Source organism: Macaca mulatta, chromosome X (genome assembly GCF_049350105.2).
Source record: "Macaca mulatta isolate MMU2019108-1 chromosome X, T2T-MMU8v2.0, whole genome shotgun sequence".
Taxonomy (NCBI): domain Eukaryota; kingdom Metazoa; phylum Chordata; class Mammalia; order Primates; family Cercopithecidae; genus Macaca; species Macaca mulatta.
In genome coordinates, this window is record NC_133426.1 from 54,069,735 (window position 1) to 54,089,197 (window position 19,463).

Genomic DNA, 19,463 nt, shown 5'->3' on the forward strand with positions numbered 1-19,463 from the left:
AGAAACAGTCCTTACTTTTCTCGTAATCTTTGAAGCTCCACCTTCAAGTCCTCATCCTCTATTTCTGATTCATCATCACTGCTCATTGGGGAAGATGGTGAATAGAAGAGTGAACTCTGTGTTTGAGCATAAGCTTGTTCTTCATGGTGTGGTAAGCACTGATCACTCTCTGGACCAGTCTTTGCCACTGACTTTCCACTGCCAGCAAGACTGGCTGAAAATTCACTATCAGAGCTAGGCTGTTTCCCAGCAGTCAATATCTCTCTCTCTTTAAGCAACAGTTCAGATCCAGACTGCATGCTACTTCCTGTGGCTGAAGTTTCTTCCAATTCCTTTTCTGGGGTCACTGAAGATACATCAGTCTCACAAGCTGCACTGAAAGATAAGAAGTTGTCACCTTGTTTGGGAACTCCTTTATTTTCTTTACAGGTTTCCTGAAGAGCTTGTAACTTCTCAGAAGAAAACGAAGTTTTGGGATTTTGTGTGGCAGGTTCTATTTCTACCAACTGAGACTTTGCTGCTTCAATAAAGGCTTCTTCACTAGAATGGTTTGTCTCACTGAACACTGATATGTGTTCTATTCCAAAAGATGTCACTTTTGCTGACTGCTGAGGAATTGTAATCACCTGAGATATAAAAATGTAAAAGTGGTTAGCATAGCACAGACAAGTAGATGGTCTGCTGTGATGTATATGTATTGATACTAGCAAAACTTAAAAATTTAATCTATACCCTCAAATTCACTCTTTCAAACAGGCCCCTTGGGTAAAGAGAGTGGGCATCATATTGCTCAAATAAAATTCCACAATTAGAGTTGCTGAGATTCTAAAAGACGTGAAATTACATTTATAAAAGAGGACCCACCCACCTGCCAAAAAAAAACTATTTCTGTGCTCTCTACCAGCTACTATCCATTTCTGTAGACTCATCTTTACTGATGGCTTCAAAAAGTGAGGGGATGCATGGAAGATGAACAAATTAAATATGACAATGATCTACATTTAAAGTAAGTATCATCAGCCGGGCATGGTGGCTCACGCCTATAATCTCAGTACTTTGGGAGGCCGAGGCGGGTGGATCACCTGAGGTCAGGAGTTCAAGACCAGCCTGGCTAACAAGGTGAAACCCCGTTTCTAATAAAAATACAAAAAATTAGCCAGGCGTGGTGGCGTGCACTTGTAATCCCAGCTACTCGGGAGGCTGAGGCAGTAGAATCGCTTGAACCAAGGAGACGGAGGTTGCAGTGAGCTAAGATCATGCCATTGCACTCCAACTTGGGCAACAAGAGTGAAACTCCATCTCAGTAAACAAAAAAACAAAAAACAAAAATGGAAGTATCATCTACAGACCAAGATCTCCAGTGGCTGTTATGTTTTATAATGCCCTTGTAGATAAGGATTCAATCAAAGACACAAACCTGGAACCGACCCCGCTGAAATGATCCACTCATCGCTTTACATCTATTCAAAGCCCTAGTATCAGCTGTAGACTCCCGTGTCAGAGGAATGGGATCAGGAGCAATTGCTGATCTCATCTCTTCTGTTTCCACTGCAAGTTTTGCCAAATTGTAAGTAGAAAAGAGAAAATTGTTTGTTAAGACTAAATTTGTTTACATTACCAAAAATGAAGAAAAGTAGAAAAAGCTTAACTCCTGCTAGACAATTAAAAGGTGTTAATGTAATAAGCAACATCGTATAAGTCCCTAAGTCTAAATCAGACATTGCAAGATTTATCCCAAGACTTAGTATCTATATGAAATGAATAACTGGAAAACCAAATTAGTTACAAAAGGAAAAAATAAAACGGCAATGACATTAATGGGACATGTCACATACATGGGCTACGTGGAAAAAGTGGCAAGATTTGTATATGAACAACAAAAAAATAAGTAAATGAAAAGTGATGTTACCTAGTCTATGTCCCTGACTGTAAGCACACTACCTTGACGGACTTTTGATCTCTTGAAAAAGCTGGTTGACTGCCGTAGCCTGTATGCCCAGCTTTTTAATTTGCGAGTCCAGGATTTCTTGCTAATAGGATTTTTGAGACTAGGACAAGTAAAGCTTAGGCCAAAATATCCACCTCCTGTCTGCAGATGAATGGCTCCACCGCTTGACACAGCAGCAGGATAGGCCTCTGGATCCCCTGGAAGTGAAGCATCTGAGGACATCTCCTAATGGAGACAAGACAAAACAAAACAAAACAAAACAAAACAAAACAACCGAGAAAAACCAAAGTGGTAATAATTTAGGTAAGGTGAAGCTTTTTTTAAAAAAAATAACACTGGAATTTCTTGTACAGACTGATCTTTAACCCAAAATAGGGTATTATGTATTAGTTGCATTAATAGTAGCATATTAGACTGAACCCAAGGTACTCCATTTACAAAAATTAAGCCTTCTTGTTTCTTTAAAAATATTATTTAGACTTTAGTAAATAAAAGAGAATATTAATCTTCTACCCCAGAATATTTTTCATCATTATACAAACTTTGAAAACTGAAAATCAAATTAAAATTTCCTTCATATGTGCCAGTTTACTAAAAAGGTTACTAAAACTCCAAGCTATTATCATGAAATTTTTCATTTATGCCTATATTATTTAAGAGACTCAGTTAAAGATGCTTGAAACACACAAACAGAGAAAAACAAGCTATCGAGGCACTTAGATTTACAGAGAAGTATGAGGAAATCAAGTTTATTACTTTATGAAAGCATACGGAAATTTATAAAGGACATCAAAATTACTTCAAAATCATGCTCTAAAAATTCTTGTTAACATCAGGCTATCCTGGCTACAAAATCACTCCCCTCTTCTTGTCCTCCTACTCCCCCACCAAAAAGGGCCCCAGATATAACTGTTGTATCTAAATGAGTGCTTTAAAGATAAATCCTCTATAATAATTAATATGAAAAGTTAGCACAGACAACCACAAATACTTTGGGAAACATGAGAAGGGTTACTACTAATCTAGAAGATTAAAAAAATATATAAAAGCACAAAGAATGGGATTTAGCATTTGCCTGAAGGAAGATAGCCTACTGGCAGGAAGTATGATGTGTTGGGTAAGCATTATTAATACTTAGGGCAGGGCCGGGTGCAGTGGCTTATGCCTGTAATGCCAGCATTTTGGGAGGCTGAGGCAGGCAGATAACCTGAGGTCAGGAGTTCGAGACCAGCCTGGCCAACATGGTAAAACCCCGTCTCTACTAAATATACAAAATTAGGCAGTCGTGGTGGTGCGTGCCTGTAATCCCAGCTACTTGGGAGGCTGAGGCAGGAGAATCGCTAGAACCCAGAGGCAGAGGTTGCAATGAGCCGAGATTGCACCATTGCACTCCAGCCTGGGCAACAAGAACGAAACTCTTGTCTCAAAACAAAAAAAACAAAAAAACAAAAACAAACTTACGGCTGGTCAGGGCATAAATTGTAAGCAATCAGTTTTTATTTTCTGCAGTCTCATTTTAAACTAGTAACAATAAGTTTCATGATGAGAAAAAAATTAGTATTACAATTTAGAAAATGTTACATTGGTCCCACTGAAATTACAGAAAAGAATTTTAATATGTAGTAACCGGATCAAGATGGCAAATTAAATATTTGTTCTAGCCTTCCTTATCAATCCAAATTTACAGACACGACAGGAAAATAGACATAGACACATGCATACATGACTGAGAGAGGAAAAAGCAGACCATGACATATGTAGGAATTGTTTCAAAATGCTGCAAACTTGGGTGGCTGATACGGGCAGCAGGAGAGAACCCTGGCCAACCAAAAAGATGAGTAGTAGGCTAGAATGCTTACAAAACTCTATCAGATCTACCTTCTGTCTCTTTCAACGTTATCTCTTAATGTTCTCCTGTTTGCTGGCCTTCTTTTGGTTCCCTGAACAGTTCTCTATCTATGACTATCACCACCACATACAAGTCCTTCCCTGACTACCATATATAGTTTTAGTATCCCATTTTCTTCTACTAGATGTGAGCTCCACAAAAACAGAGGTTTTGACTTATTCACTGCTAAAGAGATATTCACTGAATGGAAGAATGAACTGATTGGGAATAACAAAGAAGGAACAGGCAGGCAGTTCTGTCCCCACCTCCACACCAAGCAAAGGGCAGCAGAGGCATGTGCCCCCAAATAAGAGTAGTAAGAGGAAAAGGTTTGTGGCCAAGAGAGAGGTCAACAACGTAGGGAGGAGACAACATCCAGGAAGAAAGGTAAGCCCTCCTACCTTTGGAGACTAGCTACTGGGCCACCCTCCAGGCAGCATTAGAGATAAGTTACAAAATACAGTGCCAGGGAGGATGTCCCATACCTTTCCCACAATTACTGAAGGAAGGTTACAGTAATTACATAAAACACAGACAGATGAACAAGGAATCTCATGAGTGAAAAAGACGAGAACACAACTAAGAATCACTAAACACCAAGGGAAAACTAACATTATAAGAAAATACTAAACTTGGCAAACAGGATAGCCAAGGAAATAGCATTAATAACATAGAATAAGACTAATATATTCAGAGAGATGTGTGAATATACTACATCTATAAAGAAAGGAATGAACTACAGTTACTAGAAATTAAAACAATATAATACTTGACACAAAAAATAGCTGAATAGGTGATGCAACAGCTTAAAAATTGAGAAATTATGCCAGTACAAAAAGCAAAAGGACAAACAAATGGAAAGCATGAGAAGTTTATAGATGAGAGCTGGGCATGGTGGCGTATGCCTATAATCCCAGCCCTTTGGAGGCTGAGGCAGGTGGATCATCTGAGGTCAGGAGTTCCAGACCAGCCTGGTCAACATGGTGAAACCTCATCTCTACTAAAAATATGAAAATTAGCTGGGCGTGGTGGTGAGCGCCTATAATCCCAGCTACCTGGGAGGCTGAGGCAGGAGAATTGCTTGAACCTGGGAAGTGGAAGCGGAGGTTGCAGTGAGCTGAAATCATCCCATTGCACTCCAACCTGGGTGACACAGTAAGACTCTGTCTCAAAAAAGAAAAAAAAAAGTTTGTATATAAGAAAAATAGGAAATGAAAAAATAAAACTATCTCTATTCACAGTTGACATGATCTTATATATAGAAAATCCAAAATAATCCACCAAAAGTTATTGGAGCTAATAAACAAACTCAGTAAAGTTGGAGGATACATCAACACATAAAAATCAGTTGTATTTTTATATACTAGCAATGAAGAATCCAAAACAGAAATTAAGAAAACAATTCCATTTCTAATAACAGTAAGAAAATACTTAGGAATATATTTAACCAAGGAGTGACAGTCTTATACACTGAAAACTACAAAACATTAATGAAAGAAATTCAAGAATACTGAAATAAATAGAAAGTTCATGAATAGGAAGACTTAATCTGTCAACAGTCCACAAAGTGACCTACAGATTCAATGCAATCCCTATCAAAACCCCAATGGCCTTTTTCACAGGAATAGAAAAGCTTATACTAAAATTTCTATGGAATCACAGGGGACCCTGAATAGCCAAAAAATATTTAAAAAGAACAAAATTGGAGGACTCGCATTTCCTGATTTCCAAATATACTATAAAACTACAGTAATCAAAACACTGTCCTTTTGCTACTGGCATAAAGATAGATATTGGGATTGACAAATAGAATTAAGAGTCCAGAAATAAATCCATACATCTATAGTCAATTGATATTTACAAGACTGCCAAGACCATTCAATGGGGGAAAGAATAGTTTCTTCACCAAATGGTGCTGAACAACTGGATGTCCAAATGCAAAAGAATGAAGCTGGACCCTTGTCTCGTACATATACAAAAATTAACTCAACATATATCAAATACCTAATTATAAGAGCTAACAAAGCAATACAAGAAAAAGTAGATAATCAGACTTCAACAACATAAAAAACTTTTGTGCATTAAAGGATACTATCAAGAGAGTGAAAAGACAACCCTACAGAATGGGAGAAAATATTCACAAATAAAATATTTAATAAAGACATAGCATCCAGAATATATAAAGATTTTTTTTTTATTTTATAGAGATTGGGATCTCACTATGTTGACCAGGCTGGTCTTCAGCTCCTGGCCTCAAGCGATCTTACTGCCTTGGCTTCCCTGTTTTGGGATTACAGGCTTGAGCCACCACGCCCAGCCACACATATAAAGAATTCTTACAATTCAACAACACAAACAACAAACCAATTAAAAAATAGGCAAAGGACTCAAATAGACATTTCTCCTAAGAAGATATACAGATGGCCAACAAGCACATGAAAAGATTCTCAACACCACTAGCTATTAAGCAAATGCAAATCAAGACCACAATAAGAATACCACTTTATACTCACCAAGATGGCTATGAACAAAAAATTGGAAAACAAGTGTTGGTAAGCATGTAGACAAATTGGAACCCTCACATTCTGCTGGTGGGAATGTAAAATGGTGTGGCTACTTTAGAAAAGAGTTTGGTGGTTCTTCAAAAAGTTAAATGTAGAATTACCATATGCCCCAGAGAAATGAAAACAGGAACTCATATGAATACTTTATATGAATGTTCGTAGCAGCACTATTCACAACAGCCAAAAGGTAGAAACAACCTAATGTCCATCAACCAATGAATGGATAAACAAAATGCAGTATAGCCATAAAATGGAATATGAACCTTGAAACATTATGCTAAGTGAAAGAAACCAGACACAAAGGCCATATACTGTATGGTTCCATTTATATGAAATATCTAGCATAAGCAAATCTATACTGACAGAAAGCAGATTTGTGGTTGCAAGGGGCAAGGGGGAAGGGAGAATGAATAATGACTGCTTAATGGGTATGAAGTTTCTTTTGCTGGGGTGATGAAAAAGTTCTGGAACTAGATAACGGTGATGGATACACAACCTTGTGAATATATTTAATGTCACTGGATCGAACACTGTAAAATAGTTAAAATTCTAAGAAATCACAAGACAAGTTTCCATATTTATAGAGCACAAAGAATATGAAATAAGATGAATAAACAATAAGGAGAATATACCAAAGGCATCCAGTAGCCCTTTAAGTAGGTACTATTATCTTGATTTTACAGATGAGGAAATTAAGGCTGGGTAAAGGGTGTAGATAATTTGCCTAGTATTACATAGTAAATGGCAAAGCAAGATTTTGAAACTGGTTTGTGGGGTTCAAAAGCTGTTTTCTTTCTAACGCTGTGTTTCAATAAGAATGTTTTCATTTTAAAAAATATCACAAGTAATACATTGTGAAAGGCAAACAAAAACTCAGGACCCTAATTCACTATGCCAAAAAGAAAAAAGTTAAGCTGAAATCTGAGTCATGCAAGAAACTGCATTTCATTTTGTTCCTAAGCAAACAGCTACAAATAAAAGGTTAAATATCTCCAGAGGTAGCTACCCTATGTTCACCTTATCTTATGTAAAGTGCTGATTTACTGAGCAAAATTGTGAGATGAATACATAATTGATTATTCTCCTACCTGCTCCTTTTCTCTTGCAACATGTGGATTACCATAACCTCCCTCTTTCCCCTCCAGCTTGCTTTTCCCCTTTAAATAATGAAGCCCTCAAAATCATCTTTGGAGAAAGGCACAGACTATAGACTGTATCTGTGATTCCATGTTTTCTCTCTTCTAGACATGTCCCTAACCTTGGCAAAATAAAATTCTAAATTGATTGAGATCTGCCTTAGATACTTTTTGGTTTATAACATGAATGACTGTTTTCTGTAAAAGATCTAAGCCATTAGATAAAACAAAAATCTCTGTAACAATCCTCCTTCCCAGTCCCCCCTGGAAGACATCCACTAATATCAATTTATCTTTTCAGAACTTTTTTGTAAATTTATGTACATATATATATGTGTGTGTGTGTGTGTTCCTTTTTAAAAATACAGGCCAGGTGTGGTGGCTTATACCTGTAATCCCACTGTTTTGTGAGACCAAGGCAGGAGCATCGCTTGAGGCCAGGAGTTCAAAACCAGCCTGGGCAACATTGCAAGCCCACGTCTCTACAAAAAGTTTAAAAATGAGCCAAGCATGGTAGCATGCACTTGTAGTCCCAGCTACTTGGCAGGCTGAGGCAAGGGGATCACCTAAACTCAGGAGGTTGAGGTTACAGTGCGCCACGATCATGCCACTGCACTCCAGCCTGGCTAACAGAGACCCTGTCTCAAAAACACACACACACATACACATACATACAAACACACACACAGACACACACACATACACACACCTCATCATACTGTCTGAATTATTCTGCATATATTTTTCCTGATGATTTTTCCTGGAGATATGTCCATGATAAAATAAAGATGATAAGAGCTAACATATATTTATAGGTCTACTTCATGCTTTTAAATTGCTTCATAGTATCAATGTCCCTCAATTTCTATTTATAAATATTTAAACTTGTTTGTGAATCCTTTCCTGTTACAAATAAACAAACAATGTTACACTGAACATTCTTATACATGTTCCTTTGTTCATATGTGCAAATGCTTCTCTCAGGTAGAATTTGACACTGACATAGCTCAGTCACAGGAATGTACACATTTCTAACTTTCACAGTGCTAAACTGCCCTCCAAGTAGGCTGTACTGATTTTATTCCTACCAACATAAAATGAAAATTACCGCGCCTGGCCATCAATTTCTTTAATATTTGCTAGTCTAATTAGCAAAAACTATTTTTCTGTAAAGTTTTGCCTTTCTCTCATTACTAAGAAAGTTGAAAATCTTTTCACATGTTTAGCAGGCATTTATATTTCCACTTCTGTGAAATGCACGTTCACATGCTTTGGCTATTCTTCCACTGAGTTGTCTGATCTTTTCTCAATGATTTGTAAGCATTCTTTATATATTTTAGAGTTAATATTTTGTCAGTTTTCTGAGAAAAAAGCTTGGAAGAAAAATACATGCAAAAATAGGTTGCTATGAAAATGGAGCCAAGAATAAGAACGATTTAAAAAATCCAATTCATGACTGCCAAATGAAAAATTAACTGGATACAGCTGAATACCAAGAGAGTGATCTGAAATTTAAAAAGAAAAAAAAAAATGAAGACATATCTGAGAACATAAGGTTTTAAAAAATGAAATTAAAAGTGAGAGCAAGCTGTTAAGAAACATGGGGAATAATCCAAGAGGCCATATATCTCCTACGATTTCCAAATGGAAATAAGCAAGACAATGAAGGGGAAGAAAAATAAGAAATGAAAATAAAGTTACTGGAGCTGAAAAAAGACACACATCTTCAAATTCAAAACATCCACAAAAGTGATATACAAAATGAATGGAAAAGCAATATACCAAGATAGAGTCTGATAATCAGAACTCTAAGATAGTTTCCTAAAAGCAACTAGACCTGTGCTAACTGAATACAGCAGCCACTAATCACATGTGGCTGTCTAAATTTAAATTAATTAAATCAAATTAAATTAAAAATTCAGGCCCTCAGTTGCACTAGCCACATTTCAAGTGCTCAATAGTCATATCTGGTTAGTGGTTACTGTATTGGATAGTGCAGATACAGAACATTTCCACATTGTAAAAAGTACTAGAGCATTGCAGTGGTCTAGAGTAAAAACAGGTTACCTACAAGTGAATGATAAACAACTGAAATCACTCTCATCAGCAAGGCTAATAAAAGACAATAAAACAATGTATTCTCAATTGAGAAGAAAAAATTCTGATCCTACCATCTGTACTTAGTCAATCAAGTGTGAAGCAATATAAAGACATTTTTAGACAGGCAAAAGAATACCAAATAGGATCTCCATGCAATATATTTGAAAATATTACTCATAGAAGTATTTTAGGGGAAAAAAGGATTCCACAACACCAGAAACAGTGGCAGCTAAGTATGATCCAGATATAGCAAGAGACACTTGAAACAAATAAAAGAATCCATTTGACCTTGACACTTGGGAGAGTCTCCTTCAAGCAACAAAGTTTAAATGACAGAAATAACAGTTCATTTCTTAAGATTCACATCACATTATGTGATATTTATTTATTATTTAAAATAATTTAAAAATTTAAAAGATATTTAAATTATATCAGTGGAATATTATGCAGTTGTTTCAAAAAGTTGAGTAAGATGGAACTATGTGTACTGACATGGATACCCATAAATGAAAAAAATGCAGAATAGCATATATGTAAATAAATATATGTATATAAATATTAACATGTATCTATATATCTATATAAAGATATAATATATCATATATAAAAAGTATATCTTTATAAATATTTGTATATTAATTAAAATCATGTCTGGAAAGATTTGTTAACAGCTGTGTCTATAGGTTTGGGGATGGGGTGGATTTTACTTGTACATAGTACATATATACTATGTACAAGTATATATTATTACTTATATAATAACAAAAATGACAAAAAGATAGTGATAAAGATTTAGAAAGATGTCCATGATCTACTGTAAAATGAAAAAATTAAGTTGCAGACCAGTATGTATACAGCACAGTATTTTTATGAATAAAATGTTATATGTATGTAAATAGATCTGTATAAGCTTAAGAAAAGTCAAGAAGGATAAGCACCGAATTATTAGTGGTTACTTCTGTAATTTGAACGGGCAGAAAAGGAAAATCAAAGTTCCCACATTATATAACTCAAAAAATAAGTCAGGTCAGGCACAGTGTCTCACGCCTGTAATCCCAGCACTTTGGAGGCCAAGGCGGGTGGATCACGAGGTCAAGAGTTTGAGACCCGCCTGGCCAACATGGTGAAATCCCGTCTCTACTAATACAATTAGCCAGGCATGGTGGCACGTGTCTGTAATCCCAGCTACTCAGGAGGCTGAGGCAGGAGAATTGCTTGAACCCGGGAGGCAGACCGAGATCGTGCCACTGCACTCCAGCCTAGGAGACAGAGCAAGACTCCGTCTAGGGTTGGGGAAAAAAAAAAAAAAAAAAAAAAAAAAAGTCATGGTATTAATGATGATTTTACTTTCTTTTCTTTTTTTGTCAAATTAAATCCCCCCAAACATGATTAAATTAAAAACCGTAACTTTTTTTTAAGAAGGAAACTGATAACAGGCATTTTAAGTGAAAATCTAAAAGTTCTTCCTACCCACTAAAACAATCCATGAGTCAGTTTTCATTCTGTCATTAATACAAATATAGACACTGCTTGCAGGTTCTTAGCTAATTCACCAGAGGGCTCTCTTACCAAAGATAGTTTGTTATCTCTACTGAGAGGTTCTGAACACTGCAGCCTAAGTCATGGCCTTCTTAAATACCTGTGACCTCAGAATCTTGTGACATAGACCATTTCATTTCAAAGGACAGAATTTTAGAAGAGAAGGCATTTCTTTAAAACAATAAGGAATTGGTTAGAAAGAACGATACTTACATGTAAACACAATTCGCTGGGTACAGAAGTTATCACATTCAGGTCCCTTTTGAACACTGATATATTAGTAGGCTGACTTGCAGCCACATTAGACAGAAGCTTAGAGCCTGTCTGTTGGAAATTAGGGGATTGTACAGGGCTATCTTGAATTCCACAGTGACTGATGGCTATGACTTCTGTCACTGGACAGGAGAGGGTATCTTCAGCAGAGGAAGAAAATGGAGAGTCTATGCTTTGGGTATCCTTCTGACTCTCGGGATAGATGCTAGAGATGCTGTGCTCCTGATAGAGCAAGTTTCTTAATTTTTCATCCAGAGTTTTAATTCGGTTGTCTGCAAATTCCAGTTTTGGAGGTCTTTCTCCATCTGATTCCAGGACAGTAGTGGGTTGAAGGGTAGGTGGTTCAAGGCCAGGGGTCTGAGTGGGAATGACTGTCTTTGGAGAACTTGCTTCAGTGTTCACTGTAGTTTCTCCTTCTTGGGAAATACACTCTGCATCCATAGCTGGCTGCTGTACTGATAAGGTTTGAGGCTTTTGATCAAATGCCAGAGTTGTAAGAGAGTTACCAGCAGTCTGAGTTGATTCGCCAGGATGGGACATAAGTGCATCAGCCTGACTGGCAGTTTGGTGACATGGATACACAGGTATGAATATGCTTGCTTGTTTGGTGAGTCCCTCACATTCAGCTCGAACTGCATGAACTGAAGTAGTAGAGTAACTGCAACTATTAGTAACTGGTGCCATTATCTGCCTGTTATCTTCCACTTGATAAAGTATAGCTGGCTGCTTGGTTTCTACGCTAGCACATTCAGAAATCTTACCATCAACCACATCCTTGTGTTCTGATTTGGAGGTGAAAAGTGCACGGTGGCATGGATTATTTTCTATAGTGAGCAGTGTGTCCGGTGGTATCTCCTTATTACTTGTGTTTTTTGGACCTGGAACAATAATAAAGAATGGCTAAGCACGTACTGATAAGTACAAAGCATAGACTAGTGCCCTAAGTCAAAAGGAACAGGAGGAGAAAGAGGCAAATGAGAACCTGTGTGAAAGTACTCTTGTAAATAAGACTCAAAACACACAGAATTCAACCTGGCAAGGAAAATAATATTTTCCTTTTTTCTCATAAATATTAAATAGGAAATGGCTTAAGTTGTATCCTAATATTAATGTCTTCAAAAAAGCTTATGAAAATTCTCATAAGCATAAAATTCCCATGGAAACCAGTTAAAGATATCATATGTATTTTGCATCCCATCCTTTGAGTCTGGACAAAGTGGCAGAGAAGAAAAGCTTACTAGGAAGTGGATATAGGCCAGGAACCGAAGACATGGAATGCTGAAGAGAAGGAGGAGACTGAGTCTCACGGTTTCTTATCGTCTGATTGATACAGAATCGCCACCGACCAACCGGGGATGACTGAGGAGCAGATTCATCTGCAGAAATAATTAGCAAAAAATAATACGCTAAGCGATTTTCAATTTATTTACCTTATTGACTGAAGAAGCCAGGTTAAATAAACAATTTGCCTTGTATCTCCATTTCTAATAGTACTAGAATATATGTAATTGATAAGACCAGCCCTCTCAATACTGACAAAAAGTCTGAAGTACTAAGCACACAATATCTTTAGAGAAGGATTTTAGATTCTACTGAAACAAATATTGCATCAATAGTAATTAGAAACAGGGTACTCTTTGAAAAAACTGACAGCACTTTTCCCATTAAAACCTGTATCTCCTATTCTGTATCCTAATTATGATAGTGCTTACATAAATCTATATATGTATTAAAATTTACAGAAGTGTACACCAAAAGAAAAAGGAGTCAGTTTTACTGTATGACATTTTAGAAAATAAAGTAAAATAAACCCCTACATCTTAACTGCTACTTTGTAAACGTACTCAAATAAGTAATTCTCTTTTAAACTTTACCCAACTTTGTTAGTCAGAAACCTACTCAGATCTTGGCTAACCAGAAAAATAAGATATAGGAGGACTCTGCATCATAACACAGTCAAACTAAATTTCAGGATAATGGTATCTGCTTCTATTACTCCCACACCACCTTTTGCTTCTTTATGTTCCTGTAATTTCTTCAGGGGTGCTCATTTGTCTATGGCTCTTATCCCCCTCCCAGACACTCTTTAATATACCTGAGAAGAATGGAAAGATAAAGTCATCAGAAAAGAAAACAGAAGACCCTAGTTTTCGTTTCTGGAGGTTTATCTGGCATCTGATTTACTAAAAGTTATCAGTGACCAGAGCAAGTAGAAGCACATCATTCATCGTTAGTAGAATAAAATCAAGATATGAATGACTATTGAAACATGAGGCAAACTTAGAAAATGATGACTTTTGTTAAAAAGTTTCTATCCATCTCAAATCAGAAAAAAATAACTTACTACTTAAGTTTCAAACAGTTATGCCATTTAAGGTCATCAGTACTGTGACTGCTTTTCTGGTAACATTACCACCCAACAACTCAAAAATAAATCAATCAGATAAAGAACCAACACTTGAGGAAAAGTCAGGGGATGGATTATTACCTCTCGGCCTTTCAAGGTGTGAGAAAACCTATACTAATAAGTTACCAAATTAATTTATTGGCTAACATCTTTCCCAATGAAGGTGTGTTAAAAGTTTTCAAATGTCTTGCTTCAAAAACCAAATGGTAAATTTTACTAAATATACTTACTGCTGGTTTGAGTAGATGTAGAATTTATCTGTACTTGTTCAGATGACCCTGTCTGAATTAAAAATGAATAGATAAATTAAAATGTTCCTGATTCATATCTGAGAAGATCTGTTTGCTAAACAATTGTTCTCACCTGGCTACTGTTGGAGTCCACAGTAATAGAATCAACTCCAATGGCTCTTTCTGTGGCAGAGTGGACATGAAGGATCTCCTGGGCTTGACCTACAATAGCTCTCAATTCTTCTACAAACTTTTCTTTCTCACTTTCCAGCACAAAGTTATCTTCAACCTGCCCAAAAGTAAAAGTAAGTCTATTCATGAGAGTGAATGTAGTTTATTCAAAGTTATAATATTATATAAATAGTGACTACCACGTAAAGAAAGAAAATTGGGCCAGGCACAGTGGCTAATGCCTGTAATCCCACTTTGGGAGACCGAAGCAGGCAGATCACGTGAGGTCGGGAGTTCGAGACCAGCCTGACCAACATGGAGAAACCCTGTCTCTATTAAAAATACAAAATTAGCCAGGTACGGTGGCTCATGCCTGTAATTCCAGCACTTTGGGAGGCTGAGGCGGGTGGATCACCTGAAGTCAGGAGTTCGAGACCAGCCTGACCAACATGGTGAAACCCTGTTTCTACTAAAAATACAAAATTAACCGGGTGGGGTGGCGGGTGCCTGTAATCCCGGCTACTTGGGAGGCTGAGGCAGGATAATTGCTTGAGCCCGGGAGGCGGAGGTTATGGTGAGCTGACATCGCGCCATGCACTACAGCCTGGGCAACAAGAGCAAAACTCAGTCTCAAAAAAAAAAAAAAAAAGAAAAAAAAGAAAAAAAAAAGAAGAAAATTAAAATTAAGTATCTAAATCCAAGTATAACAATAGAATTCACAAAGACCAGCAACAAATGCCAAAGAATACATTAAATAATTCTATTTGAGACTACCAACATTTCTCAGATTGGCACTACCTACCAGAGAAGGAACCAGTATTTAAAAAAATATGTCATTCTATAAATTGGTTATTTGAAGAATATAACTGAGGCAATGTTTAAAACTAAGATGTCCAAACCCAAAAGCTTTTAAATCACAAACCACAAATGAAACATCTTCAAAGAAAATAAAGAATAGCTTGGAAGGCTGGGCACGGTGGCTCATGCCTATAATCCCAGCACTTTGGGAGGCCAAGATGGGCGGATCACGAGGTCAGGAGATCGAGACCATCCTGGCTAACACGGTGAAACCCCGTCTCTACTAAAAAGAATACAAAACTAGCTGGGCGAGGTGGCGGGCACCTGTAGTCCCAGCTACTCCGGAGGCTGAGGCAGGAGAATGGCGTGAACCCGGGAGGCGGACCTTGCAGTGAGCCCAGATCACGCCACTGCACTCCAGCCTGGGCGACAGAGCGAGACTCCGTCTCAAAAAAAAAAAAAAAAAAAATACAAAAATTAGCCAGGTGTGGTGGCATGCGCCTGTAATCCCAGCTACTTGGGAGGCTGAGACAGGAGAATCGCTTGATCCCAGGAGGCAGAGGTTGCAGTGAGCCAATATCATGCCATTGCACTCCAGCCTGGGTAACAGAGGGAGACTCTGTCTCAAAAAAAAAAAAAAAAAAAAACCAAAAATAGCTCGGAAGACCACTAATTAGGTTAAACATTCCTGAAAAGAATGAAAGAAGAGACAGTTCAGAAAATATTACGTTAAACAAGAACAGAACTGATGAAATAATTGACTTTTAAAATGTTTAATTCTGCTTGGCTAGAAATGCATATACAAAGAAAGCTGGCAGAAACAAAAAGCATTATATGAACTCTTCCTGCCATTCTAGCCCTATCCCCATCACAAAAGGGGAAGATGCAAAAGTAACCTAGAAAATAATATAAAATAAATAAAATGAAGGGGGAAGAAATACTAACTTAAGCCTAAAAATTCAAAGAAAATATTAAAAACTAAATGAAACAATAACATACAAGATGTTAGATCAGTGGCTAACACATTAGAATTACAAGGGGAGGCCAACCTGGCTAATACTGTGAAACCCCGTCTCTACTTAAAATACAAAAAATTAGCCGGGTGTGGTGGCGGGCACCAGTAGTCCCAGCTACTTGGGAGGCTGAAGAAGGAGAATGGCGTGAACCTGGGAGGCCAAGCCTGCAGTGAGCCGAGATTGCACCACTGCACTCCAGACTGGGAGAGACAGCGAGACCCCATTTCAAAAAAAAAAAAAAAAAAAAAAGAATTACAAGGGGAGGGATACCCCATTTACCTTTACATCATTCTTACACATTGTATACCTACATCAAAATATCTCATATACCTCATATATAAACTTTCTATGTACCCACAAAAATTTAAAAAAAAACAGAAAAAAAAAAAAGAATTACCTGGGAGTTTAGTTTTTTCAAAGCCTGTTATCAAAAATAAAGATAATGGGGGGGTGGGGGCGGAGCAAGATGGCCAAACAGGATCAGCTCCAGTCTCCAGCTCCCAGCGCGAGCGACACAGAAGACAGGTGATTTCTGCATTATCAACTGAGGTACTAGGTTCATCTCACTGGGGAGTGCCGGACAGTCGGTGCTGGTCAGCTGTTGCAGCCCGACCAGCGAGAGCCGAAGCAGGGCGAGGCATCGCGTCACCTGGGAAGCGCAAGGGGGAAGGGAATCCCTTTTCCTAGCCAGGGGAACAGAGACACACAACACCTGGAAAATCGGGTAACTCCCACCCCAATACTGCGCTTTAAGCAAACGGGCACACCAGAAGATTATATCCTACACCTGGCCGGGAGGGTCCCACGCCCACGGAACCTTCCTCATTGCTAGCCCAGCAGTCTGCGATCTAACCGCAAGGCAGCAGTGAGGCTGGGGGAGGGGCGCCCACCATTGCTGAAGCTTAAGTAGGTAAACAAAGCCCTGGGAAGATCGTACTGGGTGGAGCTCAAGGAGGCCTGCCAGTCTCTGTAGACTCCACCTCTGGGGACAGGTCACAGCTAAACAACAACAACAACAACAACAACAACAACAAAAAGCAGCAGAAACCTCTGCAGATGCAAGCAACTCTGTCTGACAGCTTTGAAGATAGCAGTGGATCTCCCAACACAGAGGTTGAGATCTGAGAACGGACAGACTGCCTGCTCAAGTGGGTCCCTGACCCCTGAGTAGCCTAACTGGGAGACATCCTACACTAGGGGCAGACCGACACCCCACACCTCACATGGTGGAGTACACCCCTGAGAGGAAGCTTCCAAAGCAAGAATCAGACAGGTACACTCGCTGTTCAGCAGTATTCTATCTTCTGCAGCCTCTGCTGCTGACACCCAGGCAAACAGGGTCTGGAGTGGACCTCAAGCAATCTCCAACAGACCTACAGCTGAGAGTCCTGACTGTTAGAAGGAAAACTAACAAACAGGAAGGACACCCACACCAAAACCCCATCAGTACATCACCATCATCAAAGACCAGAGGCAGATAAAACCACAAAGATGGGGAAAAAGCAGGGCAGAAAAGCTGGAAATTCAAAAAATAAGAGCGCATCTTCCCCCTCCAAAGGAACGCAGCTCATCGCCAGCAACGGATCAAAGCTGGACGGAGAATGACTTTGACAAGATGAGAGAAGAAGGCTTCAGTCCATCAAACTTCTCAGAGCTAAAGGAGGAATTACGTACCCAGCGCAAAGAAACTAAAAAGCTTGAAAAAAGAGTGGAAGAATTGATAACCAGAATAATTAATGCAGAGAAGGCCATAAATGAACGGGCAGAGACGAAAACCATGACACGAGAAATAAGTGACAAATGCACAAGCTTCAGTAACCGACTCGATCAACTGGAAGAAAGAGTATCAGCGATTGAGGATCAAATGAATGAAGTGAAGCGAGAAGAGAAATCTAAAGAAAAAAGAAGAAAAAGAAATGAACAAAACCTGCAAGAAGTATGGGATTATGTAAAAAGACCAAATCTACGTCTGATTGGGGTGCCTGAAAGTGAGGGGGAAAATGGAACCAAGTTGGAAAACACTCTTCAGGATATCATCCAGGAGAACTTCCCCAACCTAGTAGGGCAGGCCAACATTCAAATCCAGGAAATACAGAGAATGCCACAAAGATACTCCTCGAGAAGAGCAACTCCAAGACACATAATTGCCAGATTCACCAAAGTTGAAATGAAGGAAAAAATCTTAAGGGCAACCAGAGAGAAAGGTCAGGTTACCCACAAAGGGAAGCCCATCAGACTAACAGCAGATCTCTCGGCAGAAACTCTCCAAGCCAGAAGAGAGTGGGGGCCAATATTCAACATTCTTAAAGAAAAGAATTTTAAACCCAGAATTTCATATCCAGCCAAACTAAGTTTCATAAGTGAAGGAGAAATAAAATCCTTTACAGATAAGCAAATGCTTAGAGATTTTGTCACCACTAGGCCTGCCTTACAAGAGACCCTGAAGGAAGCACTAAACATGGAAAGGAACAACCAGTACCAGCCATTGCAAAAACATGCCAAAATGTAATGACCATCGAGGCTAGGAAGAAACTGCATCAACTAACGAGCAAAATAACCAGTTAATATTATAATGGCAGGATCAAGTTCACACATAACAATATTAACCTTAAATGTAAATGGACTAAATGCTCCAATTAAAAGACACAGACTGGCAAACTGGATAAAGAGTCAAGTTCCATCAGTCTGCTATATTCAGGAGACCCATCTCACATGCAGAGACATACATAGGCTCAAAATAAAGGGATGGAGGAAGATCTACCAAGCAAATGGAGAACAAAAAAAAGCAGGGGTTGCAATACTAGTCTCTGATAAAACAGACTTTAAACCATCAAAGATCAAAAGAGACAAAGAAGGCCATTACATAATGGTAAAGGGATCAATTCAACAGGAATAGCTAACTATCCTAAATATATATGCGCCCAATACAGGAGCACCCAGATTCATAAAGCAAGTCCTTAGAGACTTACAAAGAGACTTAGACTCCCATACAATACTAATGGGAGACTTCAACACCCCACTGTCAACATTAGACAGATCAACGAGACAGAAAGTTAACAAGGATATCCAGGAATTGAACTCATCTCTGCAGCAAGCAGACCTAATAGACATCTACAGAACTCTCCACTCCAAATCAACAGAATATACATTCTTCTCAGCACCACATCACACTTATTCCAAAATTGACCACATAATTGGAAGTAAAGCACTCCTCAGCAAATGTACAAGAACAGAAATTATAACAAACTGTCTCTCAGACCACAGTGCAATCAAACTAGAACTCAGGATTAAGAAACTCAATCAAAACCGCTCAACTACATGGAAACTGAATAACCTGCTCCTGACTGACTACTGGGTACACAACGAAATGAAGGCAGAAATAAAGATGTTCTT

General features: G+C 38.3%; 1 protein-coding gene across 5 annotated transcripts in view; it reads right to left on the minus strand.

Moving 5' to 3' along the window:
• The window catches only part of WNK3 (WNK lysine deficient protein kinase 3), a 169,938-nt gene that overhangs the window by 43,946 nt on the left and 106,529 nt on the right, over nucleotides 1–19,463 (minus strand). For 3 of the 5 annotated variants that reach the window (XM_001089789.4, XM_077989071.1, XM_077989072.1), the window contains exons 14-20: nucleotides 14,219–14,374; nucleotides 14,086–14,137; nucleotides 12,687–12,824; nucleotides 11,389–12,326; nucleotides 2,083–2,173; nucleotides 1,418–1,548; nucleotides 16–626 (exon numbers count right to left, since the gene is read on the minus strand). In XM_001089789.4, coding sequence (XP_001089789.3) covers nucleotides 16–626; nucleotides 1,418–1,548; nucleotides 2,083–2,173; nucleotides 11,389–12,326; nucleotides 12,687–12,824; nucleotides 14,086–14,137; nucleotides 14,219–14,374 — 2,117 coding nt within the window. Of the gene's footprint in view, nucleotides 1–15; nucleotides 627–1,417; nucleotides 1,549–1,941; nucleotides 2,174–11,388; nucleotides 12,327–12,686; nucleotides 12,825–14,085; nucleotides 14,138–14,218; nucleotides 14,375–19,463 lie in introns of all 5 variants that reach the window. The other 2 variants (XM_077989069.1, XM_077989070.1) reach the window with 1 other exon arrangement.